The sequence below is a fragment of the Musa acuminata genome, chromosome BXJ2-1 (assembly GCF_036884655.1).
Source record: "Musa acuminata AAA Group cultivar baxijiao chromosome BXJ2-1, Cavendish_Baxijiao_AAA, whole genome shotgun sequence".
NCBI lineage: Eukaryota > Viridiplantae > Streptophyta > Magnoliopsida > Zingiberales > Musaceae > Musa > Musa acuminata.
In genome coordinates, this window is record NC_088338.1 from 6,463,202 (window position 1) to 6,491,040 (window position 27,839).

The following is a 27,839-nucleotide window of genomic DNA, read 5'->3' on the forward strand; positions in this document are numbered from 1 at the left end:
CATGTTTAAGAATCATATAGCGTAATCAGTCTCATGTCTAAAGATAAATATAAACATAGGCTAATGGATTCCACTTTCTTCGATAATGGTTTCTTGATGAGTTGGTTCGGAGATGAGATTAGCCACAAAACCGTGTTCTAAAGAAAACAAGAATAGTCAATTTTTATATTTGACGTGGGGGGAGTGAAATGGGTAGGCTTTGAAGATTATCAAGTGTCGATCGTGACTGTCTGATGCCATTAAATAAAATAATAGGAAATTTGGCATGTTGATATCAGACCACCCTACTCTTTGATCAGATTGGTAAACGTGTCGATCGGATGGTCGGCATTTAAAAGTCATCATGTTTGCTTAACTTGATGGCCTATTTGCGTTATAACCGGTGATGAGGATGGTAATTAAGCAAGTTGGAGAAGAGGCGCCACAGTGAGTGCAATGATGTCGGGCCCACTCTCCGTCCCGCTTTTTAAACCGGGAAGGGGCGCGGGCAGGCGGTTGTTACCCACGACGAATCCTCTCTCTCTCTCTCTCTCTCTCTCTCTCTCCCGATTGATGAAGCGGCAGCGACGATGGTCCCCGGCGATTCCTCTGCTCTTCCGCCTCTGCCTCGCCGTCCTCGCGCCACTTCCTCTTGCTACTGTGGCCGTGGAGATCCTTTCTAAATCCAAGCTCGAGAGGTGCATCAAGGCGTCCGGCTCCGATAGTGTCGACTGCGAGAAGAAGATCGTCCTCAATATGGCCGTCCCCAGCGGATCCGTAAACGCCCCTTTCCATTTTTCGCGCCCGTTAAGTTCAGTTAAACTGTGTGCAAAGTGTGATTTGGGTTGTCTTGCGTATTCCAGAGCGGAGGGGAGGCTTCAATCGTTGCAGAATTGGTGGAGGTGGAGGAGAATGACACACAACACATGCAGACCATTAGGTCGCCACCGATTATCACGATCAAGAAGTCGGCTGCATATGCAGTTTATGAATTAATATACATCAGGGTATGGACTGTAGACGCTGTCACTTACTGTGGATATTCAGTAGCGTTACGGACTTTATTTCTCTACTTATGATGTAAGGTTCTTGGTGGAGCCTATGCTTTTTACTTGGTTTGCATCAGTTGCCTGTTCTAACAAATCTATTCTACAGCTTATCTTTTCTCTTGGATAGCCAATGGGCATGACTATGGATAACAAGTTCCTAATGCTTAGAAAAATTGGATATGCTCATCCATTTGATTGACTTAAAATTGACTAAGTTTAGAATGATGGCAATATACTTTACTCGGTGCATTTTTAATTTAACAAAACCCATTCAATCCATGAAAACATTGTTTTTTATTTCGTTTTATTTTGAATTAAATTAAGATACATCAAATTGGAACATTGACTGTAGTCGAATATCAAAATGTTGAAACATACATCCTACAAGTGTTAGTTGTATAGCAAACTCTTTTGGTATCTTCTTTAGATCTTCAAAATGAATTTACAAGTTGTTGGTAGGTAGATAGGTTACAAATGAAAAGCTTGATCGATATCAATTGGTATTGTATTGAAATTAGGAATTTGGCTTATGGTTCTGATTTTGGGTCAGTCATGGAATTGATTCAGTTTGGGAAAGGTTTTTAGTAAGTTTGTAGTTGACCTAAGTGTCATACGTGCAATAATTAGTATATGCTGAGACTTGTTCTTTAAGTATTATAATTGGTTTAGGATTTCTCTCGCTGGCTCTAAACAACTGAAAACCACAGATCTGAATTTGCATGTATTATGATTTATTAGTAAAATTTTATTCTCATTGTGGATTCCATGTTAACCTAGTGTTCTCTAAGACCAAGCTTTTTCTTTTCCATATTGATATTAGAGGAGCTTTCAGGAATTATGACTTAGGATTTGTCTAATGTGAGCAGCTGCACCCTTTATTTTTGAAGTAATTCGAATCTTTACCTTGATTGCTACGTTGATTTGTTACATGTTTTGATATATTTCCTTTTTGTTGTGTAGCTTAAATCTTTAATTTGATTGATACACTAATTTGTTACTTGTTTTGATATATTTCTACTTAGTTGTGCTATTCATTTATAATTTGTTGTTTAAACGCATGGACATGGTTCTGTAACTAACTGACAGAGTCTACATGATGGGTGACATGGGATTGCAGCTTTTAGAAGAACAAACATGTTTCTTATGTGAACATAAAATATTATTTGAAATTGTTGCCTTCATGAAGGATAACAATAAGGAGGAAAAATAAAGAAAATAATACTGAACAATTTTCCTTGCTTTCTGCTTGTACATGCCAGAAGGAATGCTATTACAATGATCATGAAGCAAGAGAAAAGATAATTGAGAGATGGAGAAATGAGAGAAGAGATTGTGGTAAAAGAATACTACAGATAACTAAGCTAAATGGCCCTGAAAATCAGGTATTGTTAGTCAAGTTCATGATGCCTGTTTTCTCCACAAAAACTGATATTTTTAGCAAGGATTAAATCACGACTGAATGAATACCTGTTTCTATAATCTACCAAACCAGTATGGTATCAATATACAGGGAGGTCTACTGATTTGTACCACCTAGTATCCCCCAAAGTAAAGGACCACTGTTTGAATACATGATTTCTAGAACTATTCTATATGATCTTTCGTCTACACATCCGAGGGCCTAATTAGATGATGCTTTTCTATTTAAATCATAAGGAGTTTAGATCGATAATATCAAATGCTGGTTAGGACACTATGTTCCCATCATCGACCTATATTTCTATGTAGAATGTTCCATTCAGAATTCATTGAATAATGGAGGAAAAAATCCCCTGCTCTTCTTCTCCTCCTCTTGTTCTACCTTTTTTTCCAATCTCCTAGCAACAATTAGCCAGCATATGGATGCCTCTTTTGTGTTATTGCTAGCATCGTAGGGGCTGTTATTGTCTTCTACTTCCAAAACTAGGAAGAAGATGCAGGTTTTGGTAGCGTGATGCATTCACAAAAAAGAAGCCTCAGGCATGAAAATATTTGTCCTCTAAAAGAAAAAAAAGATTGGTCTAGGGTTTTTCTGGACACGTGGGAACAGAGTGATCCATGACATAGATTTACCCTTGCTAAAAAATTGAGGGTTTTCGGCAGTCCATACCAGTCTTATTGCCAGATATTTTAGACAGTGACACTGTTTTGTCTCGACTTCATTTAAGAACTCTAATTAAATGGCTGCATTAATTTGCTTCCCCTGCAACAAACCTCGCCCTTGATATCAAATTTTTTATTTATTTTGGTTCATATCTAATCCAAATATGAAAGATAAAAATAAAATTATAATAACCAATTTTGGAGCTTCCTGTGGATTCAAATTTTCTGGAACTTATATGATAATAACCAAGTTGGGAGAGGTCTGATGTCGTATAATTCAAGTACATGCAAGAACAAGAGGATTAGATCCCATCTATTTTCTCTTAATTTATGGTAGGCCCTTTCTGCGCAATGCACCATGTGAACATTGGACCTAAAATGTTCCAGAGAATGATGTTATGATATCTGGTGAGTGTTCTTGTATACATACTACAGATTGAAATTTTGTCATTCTCAGCCAAAAATTCATATTGACTACAGATTCTAATTTTGTCATTCTCAGCCAAAAATTTATATTGCAATAGGAGTGTTCTTGGATACATACTAGTAGATTGAAATGTTTACTCTAAAGTCAAGTTATTGCAAATGATTCTAACGTGGGATATCATGCTAAAGTTGATAAAATTCAACTGGCTTCCATGTAAACCTGAGGGCTGTTTTTTTTTTCCCTCTTCTAGGATGTTCCTTATAAACCAGAAGAATTCTATGTCAAAACACGTAAATGCAAACCAGATGCTAGTGCAAAAGTCGTTAAATTTTGTGAAAGGTGAGCAGTCAAATTCTTTATTTAATGGTATACTGTATGCCTTGTTGATCATGTAGGTGCATAATTATTTTTATCTTTTTTGAAATATTTTATGCACTAATTGAGCAAGACCAATAATCTAATATTTTATCACATTAATTTTGTTCATCCTTTTTGGTTGGATATTGTCTTTATCACATTGGAAAAAAAATTGCTTCATGATTTTTTGCTTTTATGATATAGTTTTTTTAAATCTGTATTTGTTGTTATTATGATATAAGCTTTTGCCATCAATATGGGATAATTACAGCTGTGCTTGGTGTTTAAACAAAATTTTATTATCAGTTATGAACTAGTGCAGTAGTGCCAACTGTATAAGATTGGTGCCATATTTAGGTTTGTTGAACATGCCTAAAAACCAACTCCTTTGAAATTGCAGTTTACATTGTCCCATAGTTTGTTTCATGTGATTGCTTATGTGGATATGGCCATGTGACTTTGTTGCACAAGATCTATGCAGCCTCCGCATGGACTCACACTCTATTAACTTCAAATCTAAATTTCCTTTTTTTTGTGCAAGTTTGGCTCTAATTAAGTTAAAATTTTAAGTTGTCCTATATTTTATTTGTAACATAGCACAGTGCTGCAGGATGAATAATACCCATGAACAATAATGTTTTTTAACAAATTCCAATGGTATACAACTTTTTGTTGAACTAAAACACAAAAATAAGTAAAATGAGAACCAGTATAGCATAACAATTGACTTATTCTGAGTATGGAACTTATTTTGAGTGTAATTTTAGCACCATTGTAAGTTTATCATTTGTGCATTGGATGACTAGTCTTTGAGTCACTGTAACTGCCTCTCTGCTTGCAAGAATGGTAAGTCTGCATGTATTGATCTCCTTCAACGTTGGTAAGAACCTCCTGCACTAGGCTGCTCTTTCTTTGACAGCCAGCACAGTATCATTTTGCAGATCCCTAATGATTCTTACTCCTTGCTACTAACAACTCTCTGAACTTAGGATATTTAGTAAGTTACCTCAATTGGTATTCTTTTTTCTTTTGGGTACTATAGATTGGTAATTATTATATTTACTATATTTGCTAGGTTGCGGGATCAAAATGGTCATATTATCGAGCATACTCAGGTCAGGCATCATTCTCTCATCTCTTAACTATTTGTTGATAAAATATTATTTCACTTTAGTGCAAGCTTAATCATAGAAAATTGACATTGCCCATTAGATAGATAAACTAACAAAGGAAATCATTCATCTATTAGGTAGGCAATGAACAAAAGAAATGGGCCACTTTCGTAGCAGCATTTTCAAACAACTTTATATTAACAGATGAAATGAACCATTGATTGTTTAATTAATTGCTTCAAAAGTTGATGGATAGTGTGTTCACATAATGGTGGTTTTAATATAGACTGGATTTTCATTACAATCAATATATGTGAAATCCCACATCGAGAGATGGTTTTGTTTTGATTGTCATGAGCACCTGATACACCTACGTTGTGATAACCCCATCACATTGAGAGAAAATATGGTTTTATATTTGGATTTATGACTAATTAATTGTTTACTAGTAGTTTGGGCAATTAGCTATTTGGTCGAGTCATAGTAGATGTGGTACCAAAATGTACCTAGGTTATGAATATGTGGATTGATTAATCTTGAAGGAAATGGCTATCCATTGTTAGTGCAATGGGTATGCCATAATGTGGAGTTGCCATAGCTGCATCAAGATTTTGAAGTCTTGAATGATAAGATGCATTGATGCACTATGAACTATGCCATGACAAAGGCATCAGGCCTAGTAGTGTGGGAGCTTGTGATAAGCCATTCCACAGTGACTGGGAGATGATGTTGTCTTAACACTAGATGGGTCTATTAGTAACTTGTACTCAAGTATTTTGAGCTATGTGGTAGATGCCAACTTTAGTATATTGTCTGTTTTTGGCTTGTAAGTCTTTGGGTTAGATTGTGAAGACATAACACGTCTAATAATTGTTGTGATATGCAACAGAAGCAACATAAGATGTTCTCTTAGTTGATAGCGATTCTATCCTTGTCGCTGTGAGTAAGAAATAATGTGGTACCATTGAGAGTAACTATTTTGCTTTGGCATGTGATATACAGGCATTGAAGGCCCTGTGGTAGCTTATAATCCTTATTTCTTAATATATGGTAACTTGTAATCCTTTTTTGTAATACGTCCACCTCTTCGAGGTTTAGGGGCACTTGTGCTAGGAATGCAAATTAATAAGTGGATATTCTGTTGCCAAAGAGATGCAACTGCTTGAAGGTATACTATCAAGTCATTTAGACATCTTGGTTGCCAAGTCATTTAAAGATGTCCTAAAGTAAGAAAGCTTTTGCTACAGTGGTCAAGTGCTTAACGCTTTTCTTATATAATACATTTATGATCATGATCTTCTAAGGTCCTACATGACTGATTTCATCTTCATTAGGAAATTGTCTTTCTTGCTTTTGAATTTTCTTCCCCTGTGATTGAAGTTTGAACTAGTTCATAATTTGAATTAGCCACCATCATTGTTTGCCATGTTCATCTATGCATAGTGACATGTGCCTCATGTTTTGTCTGGATTTTTAAATTTACATATGGAATTCAATCTATATGTTGCCCCGATAGATTCTTGTTCATTTCAAGGGATCTTGTAGATTATAAGAATATAATCATTTCCCTTGAAGTTTACACACAATTTGTGCCTAATTTCTATCTATCATATTGATTAATACAATAGTGCAAAGAACTATGTTTTATGAATTTGTTCTCTTTTGTGATAGCCAATTTGTTGTCCATGTGGACCGCAACATCGTGTTCCATCCTCTTGTGGGAACTTCTGTAAGTATTTTAATGTGTGGCACTTCTCCATTTAGTTTATGTTGGTTGCTATTGACAATGCTTTGACATATTTGAACAGTTGATAAGTTGATGAAAGGGAAGGCCAATACTGCTCACTGTCTCCGGTTCCTAGGTGATTGGTATGCCTACTGTAGCTTTTTTTTTTAAGACCTTGATACACCCTTAATATCTTTAGATTATATCTAGCATGTTTTGGATATTAAAATTATCATAGATTAACTTTAAAGCAAGGTTCGCCTTACTAGCTTGAAGTTTGAACCGACCGACAGTATGGTACATACCAAGGTATGCAATTTCGAATAGTACCGCCCGATACGAGCGGTACGTATCGGTCCGATGGCATACCGGTACGCGGACCGCCCAATACCAGACGGAACGTGCTATAGTGCTACATTGCTACAGTAAAAGGAAGAAATATTTAAAACCGCTCGGTAACAGTGATACAGTGCTCCAACAGTCAAATTGACTGTTAAAGCCCTTTCTCATAGTATTTAAACCCTTCTTCTCCCCTATTTCACTCCATTACATTCTCATACTCTCTTAAATTATCTCAAACTTTTTTTTTCTCATATTTGTGCTCTCCTAAACTCTACAAAACAACGATTTGTAAATTGAATCGAGACTAATTTGGGAAGATTAAGATGAAGAACTTTATAATCAGCAGGTATGTTTACATAAGGACAATCCATAATGGACTGAAATACGAACCTTGCACAAGATATTCTTCAAAAGAAAAAGATATGTGATACTATTCTTACCTAATTTACATTGATTTTGCTAAACTTATGCTATTACTATATTTATTTCTAACTTAAAAACCCTATCCTAACCTTTTTTTTTATTTTAGGTATTTTCGGAGGGTTTTACACCTAAATTAGGTGTATCGCTCGGTACGCCCTCGCGTACCGCTCGGTACACGGTACCGTACGGATATATACATATAAAAATAAACGAGGCGACATCGTGTCACCTTGACGACGTCGCCCTGCGTGGGAGAAGGAAAGGGCGACGTCGTTGAGGCGATGCGACGTCGCCTTTTATAATATATATATATATATATATATATACCGAGCAGTATACCGAACGGTATACCGCTCGGTATGCAATTTCATACCGTACCGAGCGAACGTCGAAACTCCGGTACGGTACGAAATTGCATACCTTGCATGATTCTACCAAAAGAAAAATGACAGGACTCCATGGGCGATGGATTGAGATTCTCGATCCTATATATCTGTATCAATTTAATATATTTGTCAAACCCAATCTTAAAATTGATTCCACGACATATATTGAAGCACCATATGCCATTGGTGCATCAATATAGTGATGGTCATAGTTTGATCGTTGTGAATCACACATGTCCGAGGTGGTTCTTGAGGCAAGTATGATTGTGGCATATATTAGTGCGGAGCATAGAGAATATCGAAAATTTTACTTCTACCACTGATCTGCTGCCTCATATCATAAGATCGATCGTCGTACTACTGTTCGTAGAAGAATGACCAACTATCATGTTGAGGTCTATGATCTGAATCTTCAGTGGCATATGTAAAATACTGCTCCTCGGTCTATGCACCACTCTCAAATTTGCATATGAGACTATCGAGTCCTCGACATCGTTGCTATTGTTGGTTGAGGCATCATTGTCTATGTCGCTGCCATATCTTTGGATCGAGTGAGTCGCTGAGTGCGATTGAGATGCTATTTATATACTTTTGATTGGAGAGTTCTTCCTCTAACTTAAGTGTTAATCCTCCTTAATTAGCCTCCCAAATTTGATCCAATCCACAAACTGTATCTTTGTGAAGTTTTAGGAGAGTGTAAATGTGAGTGAGAGAAAGGAGTGAGAAAGAGATTGAAAGAGTATAAGAGTCTAAGAGAGTGAAAAGGATCGACTATTGGAAAGGGTCAAACTTGAGTCGTTTGTTGATAATAGTTGAAATCCGGCTATTACCAAGCAATATAAACTCATATCAGGTAATACAAAACCTTTTAGTATATACCGCCTAGTACAGGATGGTCTATATATCGATCCTCTATCAGATCAATATGTACGACCCATACTGAACAATATACCATTGTATGAGCGATGACAAACAGCCATCCTCAGACATCGAAACAGGGTGATTTACAAAGGCGGTGTCGGGTCGAGTTCCATCATCCGACGGTGTTGCTACGACAGGGGTGCGACGGGACCAGAAGCGGAGGAGTTGAGGTCGGAGGGAGGCATCTTCTTCTTCCACAAGGGCTTCTTCAAGCAGCAGGTAGGAAGCGGTCCCAGAGGTCGCGATGGCATGGAAGGTGGTCGAGACGGTGGATACGTGGCACGCCTCCCGGGGCGATGTAAGGGAAATGGCGTAAGCAATGCAGAGCTCCGGAAGCCTCTCCATTCTTGACTCTTCCTTCTCCATATCGAGCTCAATTTGTTGCATGTTCTCCTCTCTCTCTCCCTCTCTCTTTCTATGAAAAGGGCAAAGAAAAGGAAGCAAGTTTTTGTGTTGGAGCATTGTTATCGGGTGGTACAGTTCGGTTTTAAAAACCCTGCTTTAAAGTACTATTGTAACTTCTAGTTTTAAAAGGAAAAATATTAGAACTGTCATGGATTCACCTGAAAGTACTGTAATAACTTGTCGTAGTGGTAAAAAGAAAAAAAATCTTGTCCTAGTGATGTATAATACCAAGTTTCCATGGCTTTGGTGAAAGATATAACACCACAGACCTAGCTGTCAAATAAACAAATTATCAGGAGTCAGGACAATTGCTTCATACATACTGCTTATGATTCATTTGACATAAAATAGGAAACTTGAAGGTCGACTTATAAATGGATAACCTATCATTGAGGTTTTGATTTACCCCATTTTGCAATGTTCAATGTCTAACTCCAAGTAAAACAATTTACCTGCAAGGTTTCATATTTTTGGCATTGGGAAGAGATCGCTCGGCTTTAGTATTCTTATTGAAGTTAAGAAAGGTTCTTCACTTTCGGTGGGTTCCTCAGGAGCACCTTCTACTGGTTTGGTGATTAAGGCTTACATTATTTTGGCACATTCCTTACACAGTTGTATTTCATTCTTTGGTGCTCTTTTACATTTCTGTGCATGTAATTCAATATGATGCTGTTAGGTGTTATTGTTCACTGAAATATCTGTTGGTAATTTTTGTACTTTTCAACAAATATGATCATATTTAGTTCTACAATTGTCATCGAGATTAAAGTTATTAAAACATAACATATGAAAATTTCATCAATAAGTGCTAAATGAAGAACCATTCCTTGAGGAGATTGTAAATAAGACTGATACATTGAAAAGTGAAACTTAAAGGCATTATTCAGAATTTTAGCATTATGGACTGAAAATTGGATATTATATAGCATAATTTGGCTATTAAATGTTATGCGAAGGACTGCAACTCCTAGACCTGATAATTTTGGCTGTTTAATAAATCTGATCAGGTGTAATCTTTATTTGGGTAATGCAAAGATTTCTGTGTGCTGGGGCTTGACCCAATTTCGCAAACCCTGCTAGTTTATCATAAATAGTTCTTAGCAATCTTAATAGTTTGTCCAAGCAAAAAATTTTAGGTAGTGATTAGTACGGCATATTTTATTATTCCCTAATAACTGACCCGAATTGAATGTTGTTCTTAAATATGTTTTGAACAGTTTGTGAATTTAAATTTATTTATTGGAAGAGTTGTAATGTTTGAACTAGTAAGAGGTGTTGAAATATCTCAATGAGAGGCAAATAATAATTTGCAGATGTGTTTGTTAAATCTTAGAAATATCATTAGTCTAGTCTATGAGCTTTGTGCAGGTCATTATTAAACCATTACCAATGCACATGTTTGCAATCAAACAATGCAAACATGAACATTTTCAGGTAACAAATTAATGTATATTGGAACAATGGAAATAAGTCCAAGGGGTGTGAGGGGTGTTGCTATTGTTTTTTTGTGATTGGGAAATAAATTTTGCCAAAGAGAGCAGCTTTTTTTTTACGTGGGTTGTTCTTAAAGTTAATTTAGGATGTCTTAGTTAAGTGTGGTCACCCATTTGAAACAATCAACCACATTTATAAAAAAGGTGACTTTTTGAGGTTGCCTACATGGACTTTTCCCAGTGTTGATTTCGTTTTAAGGTAGTATACTATCCTTTGTTAAGTTAAGAGAAATTGAATCTCTTTTCTTGTTTTCAATAAAGATTTCTTAGTTCTCCTTGCACTTAATTGTTCACAAATGAAAACATTTCTCATTTAATTGTTTCTAGAAACTCCACACATACTCAACATTCTCATCTTTATTATTGAACTTTTTATACATGTTATTTCTTAATTGTCCAGTATTTTGATCTGTATTGTATCGCTAACTTTACAATGTCTTGTAAAATTTTCTTTTGACCTAAGAGGCAAATGCCAATTATATGGAACTCTCAATGTGATTTTAACTTTAATTACCCTGCTTGTATTATGTGAACAAATATCTTTATCAATCTCACCTTGTTGAATAATAGATGAAATATACCTATTCGTGTTCATCCATTCAACTATGCCGTTGGTTCTCTTGGCATGCTTAAACTGTATTTCATGATTTATCTTAGACCTACTTAGGCTAAAAACCTTACTTTTTAATGTTTGTGTATCTCAAGTTTAGAGTTAACCATAAATAATCAAAACAATATCTGAGCAAATAACATACAACATAAAGATCTTATATATGACTAGTAATTTCATGCATTACTAATAGGAAAAATAATGAAATCTGGTCCTTGGTGAATTTTATGGTTATGGGAAACTTGTTAGACACATTCTTACATGATCTTTAAAGCTGGCTCTTGTTTACTGATTTTTAATTCATTAGCAATGAAATTAACCAATAGGTATCACTTATCTTTGCTTAAAATAGAACAATGAATCTAACATGTTCCCTGAAATATTTCTGGATTCCATTGCTTGAATTAATAAATGAATTAAGCATTGCTATTTGGGGGCATTAGGTTGTGTCAATACATTTCTGAATGCATTGACTCGGTGATGTGCTAGTTGCTAGCTACGCTCAAGTACCAGGCAACAGACCAAGCATTGGCTTAGCTATATAGCTATAGATATCGACTGGTACATACTGGTTAGACTACGTCACCGATACAGGTCTGAAACAGCATTCCTTGGTTGGTAGCACCAGCATGGGTTGACATGGCATATGTTAATACCCTTTTGACAGGACTTGTTTCCATTTGTGTTGGCATGTGCCGATTGGCTTTGTGATCTTTGAAGGGTACAGACCCATCTAGGAAACACTAATTTCCTCAAGTGTGCTGAAAAAAAATTATATGTACTAGGAGACCATTTTCCTGATCTCAAACATCAATGCTTGTATGGGATGACCATATTTTTCATCTCTAACACTTTGCTTACACCATTAATTAGCACATATGTGGAACACAAAATGACTTGTCAATCCAAAAACAAATGATATTTTTATGAGCCGTCAAAGTTATCCTGCATGTCTGGTTGGATAAGATATATTAATTTTCCTCCCTCTCAAAATTGATATCACATAAAGCTGATTGTTTTTAACTTTTTATTAAATTTATAGTCTAAAAGTTTTAATACAGAATTATCAACAATAGGGAATTTGATGATTTTTCTCATTTTTAATTACTTCAAAATAGGATTTCATAATATTTTTAGTTGTCTTGGAAAATTTTAATACTTTAAGTTGTCTTGGAAAATTGACTCTCTATCTTATGCATTCTTCTTATGATTGTCAAAATTTGATGGGGTGAATGGTTTATACATGTGCATGGTCCATATGGAATTGTCTGATTTAATGCTATAGTGTTGAGTTCTGAATAAACATGTGTAATCTTTACTGCTTTAAGGAATTAAGTGTAGTATTAGCTACAAGTTGAGGTTAAATTGTATATTGGTGTTTTTGCAGGAAGTGATTGTTGGTCCTGAAAATAGAACTGTACTATCTAATGACAAGTTTTTGAGAGTAAATCTAATTGGTGATTTTGTTGGATATACAAGTCTCCCATCTTTTGAGGACTTTTATCTTGTGATACCAAGATCGGTATGTGATATATGTCATGAATTATGTTCACTGTATGGTTATTGATATCTTGTACATCAGGTTTAGTTTCGGAGAAAAGAAGTGACTACAATTTTTACTTAAGCACCTGTTTGCACTTGAATCTTTCTCATCCTTTTTCTTATTCCATCTGACTTGACTTCTTTATTCACCAGTTTATGCCTCCATTCTCATCATCATCATTTTAAATTGTGCCAATTCATGTGGGTTGAATATTTAGTTCAATAATAGATGAGAGGGAATAATATGTGCCATTGCACTTTGAAGTAAACATGGTATCACAAAAACCCTTGCTGTCCCCGTGGTATGCTTACTACATATGATCAGAATGTGGAGTGGCAAACCATACTAGATAAGAAGTTCATGCAATTTACTATTGTTTAATCTCTTGAAATATTCTGTTTAAGGAAAGAAGTACTGATGTGTAGCAAGCAAACCAAGGATTTTAATTTTGAATGATACCGCCCGTACCGGGTGGTACGTACCGGTCCACCAGCAGATCGGTATGTGGATCGCCCGCTACCGGACGGTACCATCGATTGGGATTGTTTCCACCCTGTTACCGCCCGAAATCGGTCGGTAACAGTCGATTTCGACCATTGTCGCTCGCTACTGGGCGGTATTAGCTGAGGGAGAAGGAAGAAGAGGGAGAAGAAAAGGGAGAACCTGGAGATCCGACGTCGCTCTCCATCGACGATCCTGATCGGTTGTCGCCCTCCCTTGCCAGACGTCACAGATGAGATGTCGCCTCCTCCTTGTCTGAGGCGATGAGGCCTCGGCGTCGTCGGCTACTTCTCCTCATCCGTGCTGGGAGAAGAAGCCGCCGAGGCTTCATGGGGAGAAGAAACGAGGCGTCGTCGCCTCGATGATGTCACCCTTTTTTTTAAACTTTATTATTATTATTATTATTATTATTATTATTATATATATATATATGTATGCCATAGCATACCAAGCGGTATGCTCATATCGTACCATATGCCGGTACGGTACGAAATTATGAACCTTGAAGCAAACTACTTGATTGATATCCGTTTATAACTAGACTGGGTTGAGGAGATGTTGTACCCATCAGTGATTGCAAAAGGCGCTCGGGCGCTCGCCTAGGCGCTCGGGCGAGGCGAGGCGAGGCGAGGCCCGAGCGCCTCGCTAATGTCCCAGGCGGCGCGCTTCAAACAGGCGCCGCCTGGGCGCTCGCCCGAGCCCAAGCGCTGGGCGCTTCGGGCGAGCGCTTGGGTAAACCAAGGCTGGTTTGGTTGTTAGTTGGTTCAATCGAACCAACTAAACCGATATAACCCCAACCCTAACCCAACACTAACCTGCTGCCGCTGCCGCTCTCGATCCCGATCGCGATCTCGTCGCTCGCTGCCGCTGTCGCTGCTCGCGCCTCCCGCGAGCCTTCCCGCTGCTCGCGCCTCCTGCGAGCCCTCTCGCTGCTCGTGCCTCCTGTGAGCCCTCCCGCTGCTCGCGCCTCCCGCGAGCCCTCTTGCTGCTCGCGTCTCCTGCGAGCCCTCCCGCGAGCCTTCCCGCTGCTCGCGCCTCCCTCGAGCCCTCCCGCTGCTCACGCCTCCCGCGAGCCCTCCCGCTGCTCGCGCCTCCCGCGAGCCCTCTCGCCTCCTGCGAGCCCTCCTGCGAGCCTTCCCGCTGCTCGCGCCTCTCTCGAGGCCTCCCGCTGCTCGCGCCTTCCTCTCCCTTTCCCTTTCCCGCTGCCGCTGCCGCCGCTCGCCGCTGCTGCTGCTGCTGTCGTTGCCGCCGCTTGCTGCTGCTGCTGCCGCCGCTCGCCGTCGTTGCTGCCGCCGCTACTGCCGCCGCTCGCCGCTGCTGCCGCCACCACTCGTCACTGCTTCCTCGTTTCTCCGTCAGCAGGTTTATACTGTTAATGTGATTATATTTATTAATTATATTATATATTTTTATATTTTTATTTAAAATTTTAAATAATTATATTTATTAATTATATTTTATATTTTTATATTTTAGCACCTCGCTTCGCTCGGGCGAGCGCCTAGCGCCTCGGGCGTTTTTGGACCTTGGCGCCTTTTGGCGCCTAGCGCTTTTTAAATCACTGGTACCCATCTTTGTTTAAATATTATTATGGGACCAATTCATAAATTAACTGGTCCAATTAAATGACTCCAATGAATCAACCTCCACCTGTAGTGGCTCAAACTGATCCCGACTTTTTTCTTGGTTAGACTTAGGGTTCCAAAGATGCAATGCAAGGAAAGAGGAGGCACCTATGAAGTGAGTGGGGTATCTTTGTAGCTTTGGTGGACTTTGTCATCATTGGGTGAATTCATTTTATGGGGTTATATTTTTGCCAGCTGGCATAGATACAGTTTGTGGAAGGAGATTTGTGATATCATGCATATATCTATGAGAGCTCAGACAAATGAAGAGTGCATTAGTTAATCAATGTGAAACTATATGGCAAGAAGTATGGAAACAGGATTTAGTAGGCATGCCAGGGATTACTAACCTAAAGCTCTTCTGTGCTCTTCAAATATGCTTTACATCTAAGTTCCAGAGCTTTTACTTGTCCAACTTGGATGACGATACTTATTCTAAATTGTTGTATATTATCATAATAGAAATGAGTCTGGAAATTGTTTCTGATTATCACAGTTATATTTAAATTGTTGTAAACTATGATAATATAAATGATCATGGAAATTGTTTCTTTACCATCACAATTAAAATAATATGTATCTGTAACTGACATTATACTTTGATATCTTATTCTGGAATGTTTACCTTATTTGCTTGCTATAAGTTGTCTCATATTGCTAGGGTCCTCCTGGTCAACCAGAAAATCTTGGACAGAACTTCTCAAGGTGGATGCTGTTGGAGAGAGTGAGGTTCTCATTAGATGGCCTGGAATGCAATAAAATTGGTGTTAGTTATGAAGCTTACAGGAACCAGCCTACCTTTTGCTCTTCCCCATATTGGAGTTGCTTGCATAATCAACTGTGGCATTTTTGGGAAGTAAGTGATGTTGAATTATATGCATTTTTGGGAAGTAAGTGATGTTGAATACAACGCTTGGTCACTAATTTCTAGAAATTGGGATAATTACTTGCTCATGATGCTTTAAGTATATGTTTAGTTTATTGTTAAAGAACTATATCTTTTGGGCATCCTTTTGTGGTAGTCATTCAAGTTATTTCCCACATTTGGATGTCACAGTGGGAAAATCCTCTCTTTCTCGTTCTTTCCTTCCTTTTCTTCTCTCATTACTGTTTTTTTCTTTTTTTCTTTTTTCTCCATGCTAATTGGCTATTTCTACCTGTCCAATCTTTAGCCCAATCTTTCTCGTATGTAATCAACAGACCTTAAGTTTCCGCTATCCTGTCATCTGCATATTGCATCACAAAGCTTTTTGTTCTTGCTTTATAGCATCTCAACCAGGAAACTGATAGTCCTAACTACCAATAAGGCAATAACAACAGCTTTTACTTCTTGCTTTAGAGCATTGAGTGCCTGTCAAACCATGCTGAGATCCTGCCGCCTTTTCAGCCTTTTATCATCTCTTTTTGTCACTATTGGTTTCCTGGTTTACAATACAATTTTCCTCTTAAATTCTACCACCTTTCTTTGTTTTTTGAACCATCCGACAAACACCAAATGGCCACCATATTCAAATGACTGTAGCCAATGCATGCAACACATGCTCAACCGTCTTTTAATCCTATCTAGTTCTAGTCAGTAACATTAATTGGTATTTGGAGCTTTAGTTCAACCATTATTCCACCTTATTGAACCATCTAAGCAAGCTTCCAACTATGTGATGAGTATTTGTGGGTCTAGAAATGCTTCATAGTAAGCTCGAGAGCAATGACAATGTTCAATTATTTTAGCTATATTCTCCTGCATGATTTTGGTGTCAAAATCCTTTCAGATAATTGCACTTACTTTGCATATAAACTCTTCATCTTTATCTATTACGGACTTAACCATGCCAAGCGATATGGATACTGTTATTATCTTGCATTGATCTGATGGATAATGTTTATATCTGGATTCATGAAACTTAAGATTAAAGGTTATCTTATTATAACAGGCGGACCAAAACAGGATAGGAAGAAACCAACCACCTCAGTATATGGTTGAACGGAGGTTTGAAAGGATAAATCAACATCCAGTTATGATTATTTTTCTAGTTGATTTGTACTTTTTTTTAGATACTATTCTTTTCCTAACTAATCACTTACTATTCTCTTGACATTCTATAATCTACTTCGTGCAGAATGCTGGGACACATACATTCTCAGTTGGCATAACTGAGGTTCTCAACACTAATTTATTGATAGAACTGAGTGCTGATGATATCGAATATGTTTATCAAAGGTACCTGCTGGCTATTGATGCTCTTATTTGTTCAGTGTGTTCTTGAACTATAAATATCTGTAAAAACTGCATGCATAATTTTATTCTACTTAATGATGCTTATGGTCTCTGATGCCATTACATGATATAGAACAATTTAAATCAATCATTCTTTGTAATTAATGATTCAATAGAGTTATGCTGTGTATGACTTTTGATTTATTAAAATACTCATCATAGTAGAAACATTCATGCGTTGGGTTGAGAAAGCTAGAAGCTGACAATGAGCTGGTAAAATTTGCATGTTGTGAATCAGATGGTTCCAATTGATGGTAATTATTGATAAATCACTTGTGGCTCAGGACTTCAAGTCTAGAAATAACCTTATCAGTCAGTCTTTGTATGAGAGATATGTTGGTCCAAATTAGGTTTTTAGGAGGGAAATGCTCATGGACACTCCTGTTCCCACACCCCGTTTTGGAAACAGCTTTGTGTTCTGGTCTACCCTCCAGGTGAAGAAGATAAAAGACAAAGAAGAGATGGTCAGAACACTGAAAGATAGAAAAAGGACATGATGACCTTAGGACTATATGGTGCATAAGGAGAACTAGATGTCAAAACTCTGTATCCATCCAGCTAAATACTTTATGATATAAAAATGTTTATTGCACCTTGTTTCATATAGATGTATTACTAAATTTATTAGATTACAGTTTTAAGGATACATCCCTACATGTTTCTATTGAGTGCATGGAAGATATTATGATATAAGGATATATCCCTGCATGTTTCTAGCACTGGAAAAAATGAAGTGCATGGAAGAAATGTCAAAAAATGTATGTATCGAGCTAATTACTTTATGATATAAAAATGTTTATTGTACCTTGTTTCATATGTACATGGAAGATATTACCCTTTTACTCAAAGGATCAAAATAGAATTAAGTAGTAAATGAAAATGAAAATTCTTCTCGAGTAAAAAGGAACAAAAGTTTACCCTTCTAAATTTCTAATTTCATTGAGAAGGCCAATATGAAGTGGGATCACTAGGAAAGTGGAGAATGGTGTGGATCCTGGAAGCTACAGATCAAATAAGTAATGGAACTTGTCATCATAGATTGAAGCGAACACCTAATATCAAGCTAAAAGAAGAATAGCTTTTTGTACTCTTTAGCATTACTAACTTGGTTGAGGTTAATCTGTTCTCTCCTTCAAAATGATTCAGCAAACAGCAATGAAAAGCTCATCACAGTTGATGAATAGCTTGTAATTAAGTTGTCTTGCTCCTTGATCTCACCTTGCATTATATAAGTCGAGAGTAGGTTAGAGATGTATTTTTGTTTAAGCACTTTAACAATTTAGTGGAGAAAAAGGATGCAGCTTGTAGGCAATTGATGTTCTGTAAGGTTACTAATATATAGAACAACCTATGAAATTTTTTGGGCATAGTACTTCCAAATGGACGTAATTGTTGATTCCAAGCCACGTAAGGAGTTATGACCTTAGTGGTTTCTGGCAAGGACTAATTGATTGATATTGGTCTTCTGATGGATCATTGCATTATCGATAAACCCCATACCTTGTGTTGAGGCTGAGCATGGAATTATGCTAGATCCTCATGAATCTGGGCCGAATTGTAGCTGATCTAGCTTGCATTGAAGTAGATCAATGTGTAGTACATGTGATGTTGAAGCTTAATTGAACAAAATTGAAGCTTTGAAACTAAAAATTGTCTTTATTTAATCCAAAACTCATTGTTAAACATAGAAACTAATTGATTTATTTGATATGGGAGAAATACCAAGTTGGTTCTCAAGAAATTCACACAGCAGTAGGAGAGTAAGCTCCAGATACTTTAGAAATTCTAAGCAGAATGGGAGTTATATGAAGGAGAACCATAGAAAAAAATCAAGAGAGAAAACAAGGCTGCTCGAGGATAAGAAAGGGGTCTCTTGAGATATATGAAGAGTAGGACAAGTTGGGTCAGCCTATCACCTGGTATTTATCAGCTAGTTACCAGGCTGACTACCTGAAACAAGTTTACCAGGTGGTATGCCTGGTACCTAATTGAATTGGGTGAATGTTCTTGGTCCGCATATTAGGCAGCCGTCAGACTAGTAAATGCTGGTCCATACTGGCATATATGAGCAAAATCTAAATAGATGGTTCTTGGAACCTAGAATGCTCCTACATGTTTGGCAAAGGGCAATTTAGATCCTCCAGAGATTGGGAAGTAGATGGAAGTTCCTGTTGTAAGATCCTTGGTGTTTTGGACCAAATTGGCATGTTCATGGATTCCGAGGGCATACATAAGTCCAAAATCCAGCTTGGTCAGGCCGTGTTGTCTAATCATCTCAGTGGCCTTATATTTGTCATATCCACAGATACCAAAGCTAGTACCTTCTGCTTTTAAAGGCATAGCAATCTAAAATTTTCAAGAACTTAAGCAATAACAGTATATTATATTCTCATATATAGAATGATCATCCATATTCTTAAGGATGTGATAGTTTGTGACCTCCAAAGTGCACAATCAAAACATAGTTTATTTTTAGTTTTATATATATATATATATATATATATATATATATATATATATATATATATATATATATATATATATATATATATATATATATATATATATATATATATATATATATATATATATATATATATATATATATATATATATATATATGTTTACAACTTTACTGTATCATGCTAACTTTTACTTTATTTGTATCATGGTAGCATGCAGATAATACAATAAAAAATTGTGTATAGTATTTAGTTGTCTTCTGAGTTATGAAAAATGGCATCGTTGCACCCTACATGGACCTCTATTGGGTTAGCCTTGTGCACTGAGCCATCTTATGCATATATCAAGTCATTCTTAGCACTTAATGTACCGATAATTGGAACTCTAAAACCTGAGATAACATATAGACACTGGTATAATTAAATAATTAACCTATAAATGTTTCTGTTATATGTTTTCTCCTATGACCTGTGTTTTGTTCTTATCATGTATAGTAGGTTTGACACTGCTAAGATGTTCAACAGTTAATGTCCTATGAACAGAAACAAGTTAACTTAAAGTTGTCAAGCACTGTTACAACAGAGTTACTTGGCTGTATCCATGAGTCTAGTAGAAGCTGAAAAATACTACTATTGGTTGACCAAAAGATTTTTGTTCTCTGCAATAATGGTGTGGTTATAGATCCTGTTGAACACTTTATATGTGCTATATAAAGTTCAGCTAGCAACATGTTATATGAAAGGATGGGTTTGTTTTGGGGACTCAACCTTGTTTTTGTATGGATATATCATGTAGAAGTAGTTTAAGTTCATCATATTGATATAGCATGATGAAGAAAATTGTGAAGAAATCTTGAGTAGTTGCCAACAATTTCATGCATGTTTTCTTTGATGGGGCAAGCTCTCAACATTTTGTTACTTCTAAGTTCTAATGCATGTATTCTACAGAGAATAAAGTTTTAGCATTTGGCATAAATTACTTATCACTAATATTTTTAGTGATACATTTGCTTGCCTTGAGACTGTAAACATATTAACTAGCATTATGGGTTATGTAATTCCTTTAATATAATTAGGATTTAGTAATCCTAATTTTGTTGATTATGTTATTTGTCTTTGTCCATATCTAGAGTAGTTACACTACTTCATGTCAAATTTCTATGTTTGGTGTATGGTTTTGAAAAAAGTACATCATTTATAATTAATAGCATTATTGTTTTCTTTCAGGAGCCCTGGAAAGATTTTAAGCATAAAAATCCCCACTTTTGAAGCCCTATCACAATTTGGCACAGCGACAATAACAACTAAGAACATTGGTGAACTAGAAGCATCTTATAGTTTAACAGTATGTTTGTTGAGTCTCAACCCCTTGGCATTGATTGCTAGATAACAATACTTATTTCTTAAGAAAAAAAATCTCTCTTAGAGTAATTTGACCCTAGAGACTTCTGATTTATTGTATAATAAATAAATTTGACTTTGAAATTCCATAAATTTGAATGTGTTGAGGACAATTAAAAGAGTGCCTATAGGATTACTTTAAGTTTGACCTCTACTTCTAAATTTTGACTATTTATTATCTTGCAGTTTCACTGTCTAAGTGGTGTAAGTCACATGGCGGTAAGTTTATTTTGCTCATTCCTTCATGTTTACAAATTACATTGTCATACTTGTGCTACTCTTGCATATTTGTTGCTAAAAAAACTTTAAAACATCTTTCCTAAAGAAGTGAAAAGCTTTGCATTAGACTTATGTAAAACACCAAATACTTTGGAAAATACATATGTTATCAAACTGAAATTTGAACTGTATGATATCGTATCTTTTGAAAAATTTAGAGAATCTTTCATTTACTTTTTATGTTAGATAAATTTGCATGTGAGTTAAAATTTTTAATCATTCTAACCTACTATATTCTTCAAAAAGGATTGATTCTTTGCAAGCTTTTTCTGTTTATAGAGCATGAATGCCATATTGGAGTTGCTTCGTTGCAACCTGAGTGATCAGATTTGGAGTCAGAAAGACAATCTTTCAATATTTCTTTTTTTCCTACCTATAGTTCTCGTTAGCTAGTTTTTCACTATTGCCTAACTATATCAACGAGCCATAATGTTCAATCTATTTGGGGTTGGTTATGTGTATTTTCTTTCCACTACTGACTTCTATATAAATTAAGAGTAGCCAAATTTCTTTTTATTCACACCACTAATTCTATTTTAAACTGCCTCTTTCAACATGGTCATTTATTTGTCTACTTTGAACATGTCTATACAAGTGTTAAATTATTTTTCTTTTGTCTTTTTCTAATTGTCTTCTTCCTTTCCTCTTATCTGACATTTTATCTTCCTTTTAAATTGTTTTCTCTTTATCGTTTAAATATTTATCTTTTCCAAATGGTTTGGATATTGATCTGTCCAATGAATGCAGGAACAATTTTTTATAATGAAACCAGATGAAGAGGTTACTCGATCATTTTACGTATATCCAACCACAGATCAAGCTGCAAGATATCAATGTGCAGGTGTGTTGTAAGTGTCCCATTTGTAAGGGACCAACATTTTTACATTTGTTTCATTTATTGTCTTTAAACTGTTTTTTTTCTTTTATCATTATTTTTAGTATTTTTTAAAGAAAATTTCTTCTCATGTGCAGCTATACTTAAGGGTTCTGATTTTAGTGTACTTGATCAAGCAGAATGCCAGTTTACTACCACAGCTACTGTTCTCGAAAATGGATCACAGGTCTTCTTAGTCATTGAAGTTGATTTTTTTTTGACATATTTATCACTGAAGATATCGATTTTTGAGTTTCTGATAATCAGCTGTGAAGTTGGTTTTGTGGATCATCAGTCTCTACTTGTGTCATGAGATTTATTTTTTTCTTTTGGAAAAATAAGCTAATTATATGTGTAATTAGATTTTAAAATCTTAGTGTGAAATTATGATCTTTAGACAGATGAAAATAGATTTTAGGAGGCTGATTTGATGACCACAAAATATCATATTATTTTCTCCCAGAAACATATAATCCGAAGGAATGTTGATCACAGTTATTAATGGCATACATCAATTATGTTTCTTTAAGAAGTATTGCATTTATCACATGCATATGTTTGTGTTGTTCGTTTAAGTTATTGAACTTGAGAAGTTCAATTTGCTTGCATGTAAGACCTTGGAAAGAAACAAAATCGTAGGTATCTTAGCTTCATATATAAATAGGATATCCCTAGAGAATGCATCCATAACCTGTTTATTAGACTTGTAGCATAATGAAACCTACCCATGTTTATCAGGAAAATTCAACTGAAAAATTTTGGGACCAAAATAGTTAACTAGGACTTGAATATGTCTGATTGGTTTGAGATAGCCAGGAAGCCCAATATCTATCACCATAAAGAGAGGATAGCAGTTCAGTTTCACCAATTCTTTGTGCACTTGGAAGCTAAACAAAAGTTTCAATCATGTTGTACTATTAGAGTCGATTAACTGTACGTGCAAGAGCATCATCCACTCTGAACATCCTTAAACAAATCTATTATAGAGCAAATCAAAGTAATTTGGGAAATTACACCTCATATCTCATAAACTACAAATCTATAATACCAAGGATTCAGATCTTGGCTCAATCACAGTGCTGGCCAACTAATTATAAATAAGACTGCCGTGCCTTTGGAAAAAAAAATTTTAGGAAAAAGGAAAAGGGAAAAGAAGTTTTCAATAAAAAAAACACTTGTTGAAAGAAAAAAAGACAGCTTATCCTAAGAGCTTATGAATTGGCATATCCTACTGTTATTTGACCTATCCTTTGATGAGATTCATTAATGAGTAATATATGTTGCAGAAAACTACAAAAAGTGTCATCCTTTTTGTTATTTTTTTAAGTTCTAAGCTGGAAAAAGGTATGGACTGTGACAGATTATGCCTGCTTCAGTGCTATGCTGCCTTATTGTCATGGTAGGTTGTGCTAGGCCACCATTACACTCTTGTTCATATATATCATAGGTAGTCAATAACTTTGTTACTTATATTATAATGAAGTACTGACCACTTGACTGTGCATAATAATGCACAATCACTGTGATGTCTGCTTGGAGACATCCAACCTTTTCAATACCTGTCTTATGTTGAATTTTCAGATATCTACCCCACGCTCTTTTCCTTTCCCCTTATCTCGTACTTCATCTCTCTTCTTTCACTTTCCGATTTGCAATGTGCAATTGACAGCATTTTTTGGATGCTATAATTAGTTTGATCTGATTCTATTTTGCATTCAATATATTTCTTTCACGCCAATGCCAGAATCTATACCTCAATTCTTTCTCACATGAATGTGATAAGGATTTAAAAATTGTCATCTTCGAGATAGGAACATCCAGTTTCAAATCCGTTTTAGCCATCAAACAATATGAAACTTCAAATTTGTTTGTATAATCTATTTAACATGATTCCTCGTATCTCTTTTGTAGTTGTGCTAAATTAATCCAATTACTTTAAGAAGGTAACAATTTTGTGTTGACTATATATTACATAGGAACTAACTATTAGTCAATTATTTAACAAGACGATCTTCCTACATGCTTTATTGGCCTTGATGGTATCTTAAATAAAGTGAATTTGTATAGAAAGTTCATATATGACACACCATATTGCTGTTTGTCTGGTTAGTTGCATACTTGGTACTTACCGCGTAATGTACTGTGTTATTCTGTGTTCTGATACTAGTGCTTAACCAAAATTTGTGCTGAAAAAGCTGCTGGCATGCTCCATGATGCATGTTAGTTTGGTACCAACGTGGCAGGTACTGTGATATATACTAATAAGTCAAAATTAAATTGAGAAGGTGATTGGAAACAGAACGTTGGTTACTTTTTTATAGAATATGATGGCTAAAACATGATATAAACTGTACATTATTTACTAAATACCACCTAAAAGTATTTACTTTTGTATAGAATATGATGTAAACTGTAGAGTTAGTTTTTGAATGTGATTTTTGAGCAACTTTTGGTATGTGATTTAGTGTTTTTATTTGTTAGTGACTTCTTGATATCAAATATGGCAGCACCTTCTAGTTTCAGTACGGTTCAACATGATTTATTTTTTCTTGTATTTGTTGGTAACTACTCAAGTGATTTCGAATATGAATGTTCTATCTAGATCTTGATTGTAGTAGAAGAACATATTTTATTTACAAATATTGTATTCCAAACTGGATCTATAGCCTAAAATTTTTATCCTGGTTGCCTCAGTCTTCTATCGGTGATGGTAGCATATCTATCCAGCTAATTTTAATTTCTCTGAAGATGTTTATCATATTTTTTGCTGATAGCATGTTATTTTATTTATCTTTATCATATACCAAATCTTCATTATTCAACAACCTTCTTTCAGTTCATTTGTTAAGAATGTTGCAGATAGTTCCTGCTGATGAATTGAAAATGAATGAGATAAATAGTTTCTTTGAAGCTATTAAAGGGGCCTGGAGTATGATGTGGAGTGGTTTGGTCGACTTTTTTACTGGGAGAACATGTAGGTGTGTAACTGTCCAATCAAATTATTTTAGAATCACAGTCGCTTTAGTCCGTAATTAAAGACCCATCTTAAGCATAATATATGAATCATATACTGCATTACTTCCAATATTTGGTTTTACTCCATATAGTTGATGAGACAATCAGTGTTTGCAGCAACACATGCAAGATATTGTGCCTTGTTCAAAGTTCAGTCTTAATTGGTAAATACGCTAGGTTAGTATTAGAGAATCATCTTTTATTATGTGCACAAGGAAATCATGAACTCATTATGGCTAAGAACTCAGCACCCTAGATGTGACCTTGGTAAAATCTCATACTTGCCACCTTGACATTAGAAAGGGCTCCTTCCCCTTGTTCGCACTTCATACTGTGTAACTCTAGTTTTTGTTGCTTATGGCGACCCATCTATGCTTAAGAGCCAATAAGTTTTATCTAGTTAGCTAAGTAAGTTGTCAGCTAGCTTAGCTAGTAAATGCCTGTAATAGCAAGCCCTTGGTATCAAATCCTGTCTTCATTGTCTACCCTTCGCAAAAAAAAAAAAAGACTCATCTATTCTTATAAATCCAGATCCCACCATTCCAACTTATTCATGCTAATCTTTCCTTTGCCCTCTAAAACTTTGGTGCTTATAGGACCTCTTTGAACTTGTCATATTTTTACCCTTGATATTATTAGACAAAAAATAGGTATTGTGATTTTGATGAGTTGGCAGCAGCTTGAGGTAAGAAAATGATGTAATAGGCAGAAAAGCAATAAGAAATTGGTTGGGGCCAACTAGTTGACCGTGTCTACTAATTACTTGTCATGGAAACAATAGTCATAGAAGAAAGGGTATCAAAGGAGCAGAAGCGAGGGTGGGTAAAGTAGGTGCGTTGACTTTGATAAGTTGGTAGAATCAAGGATTTTGCATTGAATTTGCTGTAGCAGGAGATCTTGGGTAATTAATTAGGTAAAATGGTGCTGATGGAGCAAACATATGATCTTATATCTTCATGTTTCACAGCAAAGAAATCTCTTGCTAGTTAGACATTGTTGGTGGCACAGGCTGAGAAAATGACTGCAAATGGTTCTCAGTCACTATGATAAAAAATGGTTCACCTGTGATAATTTTCATTGAACATAGTAGACGCCTGCTAGACCACAAGAGGTGAATAATTGAATTACTCAGGCTGCCCACCAAATTTTATTTGTAAAAGCATAGATAATTATGCTTTATCAAAGCCTCGGGAATCTTTGTTTTTTTCCTTTTACCTTTGATAAATCACTTGTGTCTATATCTTTTGTAAGAAGGTATCATGTCTTTTATGTTTATGTCATGCTTTATCATGTCTTTTACCTTTGATGAGTCTTTTGTAGCATACCTCAAAGCACAGTAGTTGTAGTGTAGTATCTGTTTATCCCTGATATCCTCTTATCCTATCATCAGAAAGTGCTTATTTACTTCATCTAGAGGCACATACAAGCTGTGATTCATCTACTGCACGGTACAGTATAGAAATAAGTTTGTCCATAATCATCACATGTCTGCATTTATCTACTTGTTAAACACGAGTGCAACCATAAAAATGATGTCAATCAAGGTCAGTCATTTTCCTATTGCAGGCATATAAAAGCAAGCAATATCAGTTAACATCTTTGTGTATGACAAATTTATAATCTCTTGCAGATTAATGAATGAAGCCAGATAATTTCGTTGGTAGTACATGATTAGTAGCATGCTTCTCTGTATCTTATCCTAATAGTGCCAATTATGACTTCAAAATCTTTCATTTGGCGCAGAAGTAAATGTCAAAGTTTCTTCGATTTCAGTTGCCACGTACAATATGTCTGTGTGAGTTGGATAGTGATGTTTGGACTACTGCTTGCATCTCTCCCGACAGGTACGTTTCCTTTGTAATGACTGGTCAGTTTCTAAACACAATTCTGAGCATGTTTCGAAATTAACATATCTTAGAGTTGCAGGTACTGTGCTCCTCTGGCTACTTCATCAAAAAGGATTTTTTGATCCAATCTATGATTGGTGGGATGATCGACTTAAAGGCACAAAGAAAAGGAATAGAATCAATTCAAAGCATGCAAAAAACGTTAAGAAGCCTGGCCTTAGACATCAGAAAGAAAATGGCCGGGATGTGCACCACAAGCACAAGCCAATTCCTTCACATGATGGAAAGAAGCCAAAAAGCAGTCACAGTCATCGTGTACCCCACAAACATATCCATCTTGGCTTGGCAGAAAATGATCGCTCTCTCCTTAAACATGACACTCATCCCCATCTTCATAAAGTGAGGCACAAGCACAAACATAGCGAAAGTTACCTTGCTCAAACCCACAAGTCCAACAAAAACCGGCCGATATCCACGGAGATGGGAGATATGAAGCGCAAGATAACCAGATGCAGTGATGAGAAAGATTCGAGGCACAAACATGTCTATCGTCAGCTGCATGGAGCAAACTCGCATGCGAAGCACGATAAGGATCTTTGGAACTATATGTAACCGGTTTCTTTCTTGTATTAGGTATTCACAATGCCAACTCCTTTCTTTTGGTGAAGAAGCTATTGAAATCAAAATGTCTAAGCCATGAATACG

The 27,839-nt window shown here is 36.1% G+C and overlaps 1 protein-coding gene across 1 annotated transcript; it reads left to right on the top strand.

Annotated features, from left to right (window-relative positions):
- The first annotated feature begins 460 nt into the window (after positions 1–460).
- LOC135598653 (protein HAPLESS 2-like) lies at positions 461–27,839 on the top strand. Its single transcript, XM_065092787.1, has 18 exons — positions 461–756; positions 843–986; positions 3,788–3,876; positions 4,970–5,009; positions 6,678–6,735; positions 6,815–6,875; positions 9,669–9,747; positions 12,700–12,834; positions 15,643–15,837; positions 16,913–16,993; positions 17,099–17,199; positions 20,946–21,063; positions 21,306–21,338; positions 22,146–22,239; positions 22,371–22,459; positions 25,132–25,250; positions 27,031–27,131; positions 27,214–27,839. The coding sequence occupies exons 1-18, from the start codon at positions 553–555 to the stop codon at positions 27,744–27,746; spliced, it is 2,274 nt and encodes a 757-aa protein (XP_064948859.1). The 5' UTR covers positions 461–552; the 3' UTR covers positions 27,747–27,839.